Source organism: Diospyros lotus, chromosome 14, assembly GCF_014633365.1.
Source record: "Diospyros lotus cultivar Yz01 chromosome 14, ASM1463336v1, whole genome shotgun sequence".
Lineage (NCBI taxonomy): Eukaryota > Viridiplantae > Streptophyta > Magnoliopsida > Ericales > Ebenaceae > Diospyros > Diospyros lotus.
Genome location: NC_068351.1, coordinates 5,406,514 through 5,418,001, shown reverse-complemented (window position 1 = coordinate 5,418,001; position 11,488 = coordinate 5,406,514). Strand labels below are relative to the sequence as shown.

General features: G+C 36.2%; 1 protein-coding gene across 1 annotated transcript; it reads left to right on the top strand.

Annotated features, from left to right (window-relative positions):
* Window positions 1–4,245: 4,245 nt before the first annotated feature.
* Window positions 4,246–5,248, top strand: LOC127790152 (mRNA-decapping enzyme-like protein). The gene is made up of 5 exons (XM_052319447.1): window positions 4,246–4,377; window positions 4,556–4,596; window positions 4,730–4,779; window positions 4,918–5,062; window positions 5,209–5,248. The coding sequence occupies exons 1-5, from the start codon at window positions 4,246–4,248 to the stop codon at window positions 5,246–5,248; spliced, it is 408 nt and encodes a 135-aa protein (XP_052175407.1).
* Window positions 5,249–11,488: the final 6,240 nt, after the last annotated feature.

Sequence of the window (11,488 nt, the reverse complement as noted above, 5' to 3'; positions counted from 1 at the left end):
TAGGTAATTTCAATATAAAAGAAGGATGGGATTGATGAAAAACTAAAATTTATGAGGATTGAAAAAGATGCAAACAAAGCAACTTTTTGAATAGCTTAGTTGTTTTGTGTCAATGTGTTTTGTTTCTTCTCTCATTCGTGCTCTGCAATATAAATTATGTTATGATCATAGCTTCAAACATCTCTCCCTCCCTCTTTGCCTCACAATATTGTAAAGCACGCAACTATATATCATAATGTCATCGAAGGCTTATTCATCTTTGGAGAGGAAAGGATTTGGGATCCAATCAAAGAAGAGGTCAACTTCCAACATCCTCAACTTGGTTGAGCCTCAGGCCATCCATGGACCAATCCACCGAACAAATACATTCTACCGATTATTATGCCTTCCTATTGGAGTTTGATTGAGCATTATGAGACTAGGTTCATTTGTGTAGGTTTTAGAACCAAACTATTTCTTGGCCAAACACAGATCAAGCGTAGTAAACAGAATACAGAAACGAAAAGTACAACCACAACTCTCACACACACAAATAGCAACATAGCGAGATATGTGTTCGGATCGAAATAGATCCTACTCACGGCAGAGGCTCCGCCTTTAGTCAATCCACTAAAATCTCAAAGTTACAATTGATTACAAGATCTCAAACGGAAGTAAAACAGTATTGCAAAAACAACTATTGAAAACATAATCCAAAACAAGAACAAGTATAGATCTATTAAAAACCAATCTAGTGATCAAGTTTAAAGGATCTGTTCTTTTAATATACCAATCTCTCATGCATGCCTCAGGCGCTTAAACAACATAGAGATTAAAAGCAACACCTTACTTACCAACTGATCTTACACATAAATGATGAATTGGTCACATGAGAGAGAAGGATTCATAGGAAGTGTCTCACTTCAAGAATGCGTTGATTTAGGGTTTCAGAAAGTGAGAGAATACGATCTGTCGAGATTAGGGCATCAGATAGCCCTTTTATAGCAGCATCAAATGGATTGAAAATGGGTTGGACCAGTAGCAAATGCAACACAGAAAATGCATATGGACATGGGCACGACCCATAATAAACTCAGCCCACATATAATCAATGGCCCACATGATTTACATATCAACATAATATATATACAACATTTAAATTCAAATCAAATGAATATAATGTGAATCTCAATTTCATATAACATCATGCAATCAGATTTGATAAATCAAAATGTAAATGGAAAAATCATTTAAACAATTTTGAATCACACAAATCAACAATTTGGATTGACGTTTCTTTGGCATTTTTCATGCCTTCCAAGTCACCATTTTCCAACACTACCCCTAAGTTATTTTATAAAATAACACATTTGGAATTCATTTTTCATGGTAGTTTGTAAATCAACACATGCATTTGGAATTCATTCATTGTCACATAACTATACGTACCCTCAAAAGAAAAAAAAAATAAACACAAGTAAAATCCATATACTCTGATCACCATTCTTATTAGGACATGTAGATCTTGGACATTCGTGCATTAAGGAGAGCAACAAATACGTCACTACAAAAAAACTGGCATTTAGCGGCAGTTTTCAAAACCGCCGCTAAATCAGCCGTGGTGGAGCATTTAGCGACGGTTTTCAGCAACTGCTGGAATAACCACCACAAATCATATTTTTTGCTGCAGCTTAAAAATCGTCGCATAATTAGTGATTTAGCAACGGTTTTTGAATTGCCTAAAAAATTAAAAGAAAATTAAAATTTTAAATTCCCCCTAGTTACCCGCGCTCGCCCAGTCACCCGAACTCGCCCAGCCACTTAGCGATGCTGGAAATTAAATTTCCAACCTTCATTCCCTGGTTTTGAACCCGCGACCTCCCCTATGCGCGTGCGCGCGTGAAACCGTCTAATGTGCTAAGCCCCTTTATTATTTAACTGCGCATATAAATTATATACCAATCCAACAATTATTTTTTAGAATTATATTTTGTATTTTTAATATAAATTAAAAATAATTAATTAATTAATTAATTAATTTTTAAAAGAATAAGGGAATAAATTAAAAATAAATTAATTGAATTAAATTAAATAAATTAATTGATTAAAAAATAAAAAAAAAGATTTTATATATTTTTTAAAATTATTAAAATTTTATATATTAAAATTTTGTTAAATTTCTTTTTATTTTTAATTTTTTAAAATAAATTTTTTACATTAATTTAAATTTCTTTTTAAGATTTTATATTTTTTTTATTAATTTAATTTTTAATTATTTTCTAACATAAAATTCAAAATTTTAAATTAATTTTAATTTTAATTAAAATTTTAAATTACTGAATTAATTTAAATGAAGTAAAATTCAAATTTTTAAGTAACATTTAAATTCAGAAGTTAATTTAATTTTAATTTGAATTATTTAATTAAAATAATTAAAATTAAAAACCACAAATTTTTAATTTTGAATATTTTCTAATTAAAAACCTCAAATTTTAATTATTTAATTAAAATAATTTTAATTATTCGAATATTTTGAATTTAGCGGCGGTTTAGATCTCAAAAATCATCACTAAATTAAATTTTTTAATGAATTTTGCAGCGATTTTAAAAAATCGCCACAAATGTTAATTTAATTTTAATTTTAAATTATTTAATTATTTTTGAATTTTGCGATGGTTTTGAAAAATCGCAACTAAATTAAATTTTTTAATGAATTTTGTGACAACTTAAAAAAATCGACGCAAATGTTAATTTAATTTTAATTTTAAATTATTTAATTTTTTTTTAATTTAGTAGCAGTTTCTCAAAAACTGTCGTTAAATTCAAATTTTAGTCAATTTTGTGGGGGGTTTTGAAAAACCGCCACAAATGTATTTTAATTTTAATTATTTAATTATTTTTGAATTTATTGACGATTTTTGAGAAATCGCTGCTAAATTCAATTTTATTTGTTAATTATTTAATTATTTTCTAAATTTAGCGACGATTTTTTGAAAACCGTTGCAAAATTAAATGTTTTAATAAATTTTGCAACGGTTTTGAAAAATTGCCGTAAAATATTAAAAAAATCGTTGCTAAAATCGTATTTTGCGGCGATTTGTAAACTATCATGAAATGCCATATTTTGCGGCGATTTTAAAAATCGCCTCAAAAAAATCACCGTAAAAAATTAATTTTTTTTGTAGTACCTCTATAAACTTTGGAAAGATATGAAAATAACCAAAGAAGGCGATGGACTCTCATTTAGGGTAAGGATATAGCCATTGTAGTTCATATATATATAGGATTGATTATAGTGCCTAAAAACTTAAATTCTCTATATCTTTATCTTGCTAGTAGCAACCTCCCTCCCTTCCCTAACTTGTTTGCCCAATTCTTTCAACCCCTATGCGGTGGAAATAGTTTCTGGGATTGAAAAAATCTACCCTTCAAGTCGAGAGAATGACTACAAAGCGAGAACGTTGGTTCATAACAATTTACAAAATTAAAGCTATTATTAGGTGCTTTCCGATTAACTAATTCTTGGTATTAGTAGATTATGAACAAAATTGGAAAATTATTTAGAATTTTAAATAAAGAAATTAGTTTCAGGATATAGTCAATAAATTAATTATTGAAACTTCTCTCTTTCTCTATTTAAACATCTATATGTTCAAGATAGAAAAACTTAAAAGAACATTAACATAATAAATATAACACAAATTGTGGTATAAAAGCCGAATGGGGAATTGATTTTTTTTTTTTTTGGTAGGTGAATGGAATTGGAAAATTAGAAGTGGAAATTTCTATTAAAAGAGACCTAACTAGAAAATAATGCTTCAAGATGTTGCACAACAAAAAAATATAAACTAACAATAAAAACAAAATACATCAGAATCAGAAAATAAAATAATTCAAAAACTGAGACCTAGCAAATATGTATATATATATATGGAAAGATAGAGCAGCATTTGGTCGGGACGAACGTTACGCTATCTCTCTCTTATCAGGGTTTCTCTCTCTCTCACTCTCTCTCTCTCTCTCTCCCCCCCCCCCCCCCCCCCCCCCCCCGCCCCTCCCTTCTGAGGGTTCACTTGTCGTTTGAGAGAGAGAATCAACCAGCGCGAAGGAGATCAGGTAGAGAAGCCCATCTGCTTCTTGGGTACCGCCGCCATTCCGCCTTACAATCAGAAATTATTAGTACATCCCTCTCTCTCTCTCCCTCTCTCTCTCTCTCTCTCTCTCTCTCTCCAGGGATTCAATTCTGGTCTAAGAAGAATAAGGAAGATGTCGGCAGCGCAGCCCGGAAGATTGGTGCCAGCTACGATAAACCTCGCGATGGATCATTCTATTGAAGAGATCATCCTTGTAGCTGCTTATGTCAAGCTATATGAATTCATCATTGCCTTGCGTCAATGGGTTTGTTTCATCTCCTCACTTCTCTCTCTTTGATTCATCTGTTTTCACTAGAAAAACTCAGCATATAGAAAAAGAAAAAGCGCGCACAAAAACACACCTAAATTGCTTGCTGCACTGATCTAGGGCATGTTTTAGTTTGGAAATATGATCTGATAATTTACCTGCATTTTGATTGCAGACGGAAACAGATGTGGAAGGCCATTTGTTTGTCATAAAGAGGTACTGTTGCTTGAATTCAAATTAAAGATGAGGAAGCAAATTAAATCATTTAAATATAGGACCTATTTATTGATGCATTAATCTCAGTTTACATCTAGAATTGCTTATGCGCTGTTGTAATTTGTATTTGAAGGAACACTCAGCCACATTTCCTGTTGATTATTCTGAACTCGCGAAACACAGGTCTGATTTATTTTTCGGCTGTCAATCCAAGTTAGGGTTGATTAATCTGTTCAAAGTCTGTTGGATTAGTTTGCTTTCTGGGTATATATATTAAGATGCGAGTAAATTTTATGATCCTTTAATTAATACCGTAAACAGGATACTTTGTCGAAATCATTGACGGCCATTTTGAATTAAATCTTCGACAACCCTTTCTCCGTTATCAAAATGGTGTCCGAAGAATCTATGGAATTTGGTTTTCTCAGACACAAGAGTTTCAACGAGCTGCAGAAGTCTTCACTCGGTATTTTCCTTCCGTCTTTCCACCTTAATAAGAGAGAACAAAATACTAAGACATGGATGAGATGATGAAAGCGTCTGTGTCTTTCTGTACGATATGTATTTCTATGTTTTGACTTAGCGTATACTTTCTGGTCTTCCATTTTTCAGGATTGTTAGCACATACGCACAGCCACCATCTTCAAGGTAGTGCACGAAAAATCATTGTTTAGTTACAGATTGGCTTCGTTTGAAGAATAAAGTTTAATAAAATGTATCTCATTCAAGACTCAGACAACAACTATGTGAACTGAATATTTTGCACATGCATTGAAATTTATTGTGCATATATATGTGTGTTATTACATGTGTTTTTCTGTTTTCTGTATTTCTAGTATAGCTGGAAGTAGTAGTTTATTATTGCGCTGGTTAGTTGTTAGCTAGTTTGTTAGCTTAGCTTTATTGTTATAACTATTTAAACTCTAGCTTTTGGCCGATTATTACGGAATGAGAATTGAAGGCATTTTTCCTGATTTTCCTTTCTCAATATGGTATCGCATTTTGAAAGCCTAGGGTTTTCTTCTCCGATAGTCTCTGACATCGTGCCCTAGGTCTTTCTTACTACTACTTTCTGCTTGCTTCCTTCTTCGTTGATCTCGACGCCGTGTTTTTATCCAACGATCATGAATCTTGCGAATCTCCTTTGTTCGGAGATCTACAATTTCTTTTTGATTACGAATCTCCTTTGTTCGGAGATCCGCCATCGATTGTTTTCTCTGGTGGTCGTGAATCTTGCAATCCCCTCTAGTTTGCTTCCTTCTATCTCTTTTGTTTCTTTCATTCGTCTGTACTCGTACTATGGTCGATCTGTCCTCTTCCTTGTCAAGGCTCAATTCTACCATTGACGAGGGATCGAGCCTCTATTTTCTTCATCTTTCTGATAATCCTGGTCTCCTTTTGGTCTCCCAACCTCTAACGGGAGACAATTATGCCTCCTAGAGTACTCGAGCAATGGTCATATCACTTTTTGTCAAAAACAAATTAGGGTTCATAAATGGAATCATTTCACGACCTGTTGGAGATGATCCTTATTTAGTGCCTGGATCAGGAATAACAATATAGTTATTTCTTGGATCCTCAATTCAGTGTCAAAGGAGATCTCAGCGAGTTTAATCTACTCCGAATTCGCCTTTGACATTTGGATAAACTTAAAGGAAAGGTATCAACAAAACAATGGCCCTAGGATCTTTCAATTAAGACGCGAGCTTATGAATCTTACGCAAGGGCAACTTACTGTAAGTACTTACTTTACCAAACTCAAAACGATATGAGATGAACTCAACAATTTTAGACTTGTTTGTACCTGTGGAAAATGAACTTGTGGTGGTAATAAGGCTCTTGTAGATCATTATCATGGGGAATATGTGATGTCATTTCTTATGGGATTGCATGATTCTTTTGCTCAAGTCAGAGGTCAGTTACTTCTTATGGACCCTTTCCCTCCTATTAATAAGGTTTTTGCCTTGATATCTCGAGAAGAAAATCAAAGAAATGTTGTGTCTAGTGGTAATGATTCTATGTTGCTTACTGTAAAACATGATGTGAATAAGGGGAATCATGGTAGGTTTGGAAAGAAAGACAGGCTTGTGTGTACTCATTGTGAGTTTCATGGTTATATTGTTGATAAATGCTATAAACTACACGGCTACCCTCCAGGATAGAAGTCTAAGCAAAGGAATCCTAGTCAGATGTTTGATGTACATCTTAATCAGCCTAATAACCCTAATGTGGGAGGATTCATGTAATCATTAACCCCTGTACAATATCAACATCTGCTAACTATGCTGAGTTCTTATTTAAACATGGCTAAGGTAGCTGCAGAATCTGATGCTTCTCATAATCAAGCATCAAGTACTTATTTCTCTATCTCGGTTAGTCCAGCACTTAATAGCCCTAGGTATTGGATTGTTGATTCAGGGGCTACAAGTCACATATGTTTTAGTCTACCCTATTTTGATCAATTAATTGAGGTTTATCTCAAATGTCTTTGTTACATTGCCTAACCATTCTCGGATCCCTATTACTCATATTGGCAATGTGAAAATTAGTGATCATCTCATATTAGAGAATGTTTTATATGTACCCCAATTCAAGTTTAACTTGATTTCTATGAGTGCACTGGCTAAGACAAATTCTATGTCCCTCAGTTTTTCTTCTCATTCCCGTGTTATTCAAGATGTCCATCAAATGAAGATGATTGGCAAGGGTAGTCTCATGGAGGGCCTTTATGTGCTTGATGGCGATTCCTTTAAATATGTATATCAACCAATAGATAGCCCATGTATCTCTAATTCTGTGTGTAACACCCCACTTCGCTGGAGAGTTAGGTAACGTAAGATTCTGGGGATATAATTTTTTTTTTTCCAAATAAAAACTCATCACAAAAACCGTTCCCAAAAATCCCGTTACACCTTCTGAGTGTATCAACTATGAACCGTCAATAAACTAAGACAGGTACACCATCTATATGCGGAAGCTAGATCGAAACCTTAACAGGTTATAACCGAAACCACTTTATTCATAATATAAGGATGCATCAACGTTTACATGACGTTCTCAAAATAAACAACATAACTGAAAGGACATAATGTAAACTATCCACTAATCGTCGTCACTCCTTGGCTATCCCTTTCCCTTTTGCATCGCTGCCTTAACCTGGAACGTTTTCCAAGGATAAAGTCCATATCAGATGATAAATCATCTAAGTGAGAGTTCAAAACACATTTTTCATGAATGAATGCAAGACATGAAATAACCAATACATCCGATAAGCCATAGCCCAAGAGAATCCCAAGCGCTTAACCCTACCACGGGAAAAGAGCAATCTCTCTAAAAGCTATGCCACCATACCGACTCGACGACACGACGCGATTCTAGCTGAAGAGGGGCAAGCTAACGCATCTCTCCAAATTACGCTTCCACTCTAAGCATCCGAGAATCACCATACAATCCCAACTCCAAAATTTCACATGGACCACCTAGTCATCCTAGTGCAACTTTCCTAACCAAATGGCCTGGCACGAAAATCAAGACGGTTATCCTGACATGCACACCAGCATCAGATACCCCTATTATTCCGTCACGCCCTTGGAGAATTATGGCTACACTATCCAGACAACATCCTAGGCTGACATCCCACATGAACAACACAGTATGGACCACCTAGTCGTCCTAGTGCAACTTCCTTGACCAAACGGTCTAGCACGGAAACCAAGGCGACTATCCTGACATGCATACCAGCATCAGATACCCCTATTATTCCGTCATGCCTTTAGAGAATTATGACTACACTATCCAGACAACATCTTAGGTTGACATTCCAAACGTACACACAAAACTCAAGATAACGCCATATTTCACAATTCAAAGCATCATATAAACAACAGTGTTATAAAATACAATGCACGAGTACAAAACGTTTAGGGACGAACCTCCCTCATAAAACCAACCGTCACCGGTTACCATTGGCATGCAACAAAACCATTTGCATGAACAAGTCAAGACTAACTTTTGGGATAGAACCACTCACAATAACAAGTTTTGGGGGCGAACACTCACCTCGACGTATTCGGATCGCCTCGATCCTAATGCACAACATCATTTTGCGTGCCAAATCACAGACACTTGAATTTATTCTCAATCTCTTAAGACAATATATTCCCTAAACACCATATTTAATTAAGGAAGCATCAAAATCCATTTTTCTCAATTTTTCTATAATTTCCTTTATTTTCTCTCAATTTTCACCTCGATAATTCCAAAATAATTATTTCCTCAACCATTTTTTTAAATATTTCAACACAATAAATCCTAAAATAATTAAAGGAAAATTCTAGAATTAAAATTACCGAAAATTCCTTTGTCACGCGCCTAGCGCGTGGGTACGAGGGAGAGTAGGCGCGTGCAATCACGCGTCACCGTTTTCTTCGTTCCAGCCGCTGACGGTTGCTCTAATGGCCACGGAAATAGTACCCCCTTGAAGCCCACTTAAAGTCGATCACGATGGTACAACTTCTAGGCCGAAAGACCATCGAAAAATACCTCGAAAGGCGAGTTGCAGTCCACGGTAGGCAGACTGCCTCCAGTTTCCGACCGACCCTCGAATGGCCACCAAACGCACTCCAAAACGCTTCAAAATGCTCCCAATCTCTTCTCCTTGATGCAAGGATCAAAAGACCCTTATCAAAGCTCCCAAAATCATCCAAAAACGCGATCGATTGATGCCAAAATCATTAAAACCCTCTCCATAACACGACCACAACTTGGTCCCCAAGCATCCTACCGCCGAATAACATCTCCCCCAAACCACCCTCGGTCGTCCCATTGCCGAAAACGGCGTTCATATGCGGAGATTTGCGGCTGCCAAAATTCCATTACGTTCACACTGCCCATTTTCATTTTATTACACTTCAACCCCCTAGTTTCTTCAATTGACATTTATGCCCTCTCCATAACACCCCTGATAAATTCAACTATACCACGAAGGCCCTCAAACTTGGTACTATTCATTTCATCCTTGAAATTCTCAAAAATCTATCATCTTGATGTAACACCCTGAGAATAATTTTGAGGATAAAAATGATATTTGATAAAGGGCATAATTGGAATTTTGGAAAAAAATAAGACTATAGGGCACACTAACACAACTTTGGACGACCGAATTAATCAGAAGGAGTACCTCGGACCCTAGATAGCCAAGAAAAATGGTATAGTATTGACGATCAATTAAAATTATGATTTTTAGTGATAAAAGAAATGAGATCGGGAACAGTTTTCGGTACAGCAAAAATACAGCTGCCAATTAGGCCGTATTACCGAATTGTTGTAAATGATGGCCAAAAAGTCAACAGAGAGTGCCAAGGACTAGTATTCAATGTATAGAACAACCCTTAAGTGGTTCCAGGTTGAATCGAGTGGATTTGAGGTCAAATAAATCAGTCGGGTCTAAGTGTAATTTCCAAAAATTGCCCGAGGGAGGTCTAAACGGCAATTTTTCAAAAGTTTCAAGGGAGAAATGAGAAGTGCTAATCTTGAGGGTCTTAGTGAGGGTGTTAGAAAGATCAGGGGCTTGAGGTTAAGGGCCAAAATGCAAAAGAAAAATTTCAGGGGGCTAAAGTGTAATTTTCAGAAAATTGCTCAGAGATGGCAGATCTGGCTGAGATTTTGCCCGAAAAATCCAGCCATTTGGACAGCCTAGGACCGTCAGGGAATGGCCTAGGGTGGCCTAGGAGGCGTGGGGAAGAAGGCTTGGCCGAAAATCGGCCACGTGGGGGTTGTTTTTGGCTATAAATACCGAAGGTATTCGGCCGAGAATGAAGCACCAAATCAAGCTCGTTTTTGAATGATTTTTGGAGCTTTGATAAAGGGCTTTTGGTCTCTAGGCATCAAGGATCATTTTGGGAGTATTTTGAAGCATTTTGGTGAGCGTTTGAGGGGGTTTCGAGTTTGGCCGAGGGTTTGAGGCGGTCCACCTAGCCGGACCTGTAACCGGCCATTTGGGCCATTTTCTGGTGGCCTTTCGGCCTGATTTTTGTGGCATCGTGATCGATTCTCAAAGAGCTTTCGAACGACACCGGTTTCATGGCCATCGGAGCAACCGCCGGCGACCGGCTAGAGGTAGAAGACGGTGGCGCGTGACTGCCACGCGCCAGCAAATTTTGTCCAGCCACTCGCCCGCGCGTGAGGGAGCGTGAGGCCTCAGGTAATTTTGAAATTTTTTATTTATTTTAAGAAAAATAAAATAAAAATTATGATGGAAGAAAATTTTGAAAAATGTTGGAGAAAATGGTCATTTTGAAATTTTCAAGGTAAATAAGGCTTATGAAAAATAGGAGGAGATATTGAAAAATTTTTAGAAAATTCCAGAAGTTAGGAAATATTTATTTATGAAGAGAAATCGAGGAAAAATCTTGAGTAGGCATTTATTAGAATTTTTGAGGAGAAATATAAAGAAAATAAGAAGAAATTATGAAAAAATTGAAAAAAAATGATATGATTTTGAACAAACGTGATGACTAGGGTATCATTGAAGCTCGAGGTTGAAGTATAAGAGCGTCGGGCGCAAGAATCGAGGTCAGGCACGCAAATCGAGGTGGGCACGCAAATCGAGGCGGGCACGCAAATCGAGGCGACTCGCGCTCTTCAAGAAAATTGAGTTACAAGGTGAGTGTTCGCCCCCAACTTTGTTTTGACTTGTGAGTGGTTCTACCCAAAAAGACTTTGAGTGACATGTGAATGGTTTACTGTGAATGCTCATCCCTATGGCTTGATTTATTATGGTTGTCCAAACAGTTATTTACACATGCATTGAATTTCGTACGGTAAATTGCATACATTGAGATGTTGATTTTATGCATGTTATGATTTTTCGGCATTGGCATATTGTGTGGTT

Excerpts from the sequence above, each read along its gene's own strand:
- LOC127790152 (XM_052319447.1), top strand. The coding sequence starts at position 4,246 with ATGTCGGCAGCGCAGCCCGGAAGATTGGTGCCAGCTACGATAAACCTC. Across the intron at positions 4,378-4,555 it reads TCATTGCCTTGCGTCAATGG|ACGGAAACAGATGTGGAAGG; the intron begins GTTTGTTTCATC and ends TTTTGATTGCAG. Across the intron at positions 4,597-4,729 it reads CATTTGTTTGTCATAAAGAG|GAACACTCAGCCACATTTCC; the intron begins GTACTGTTGCTT and ends TTGTATTTGAAG.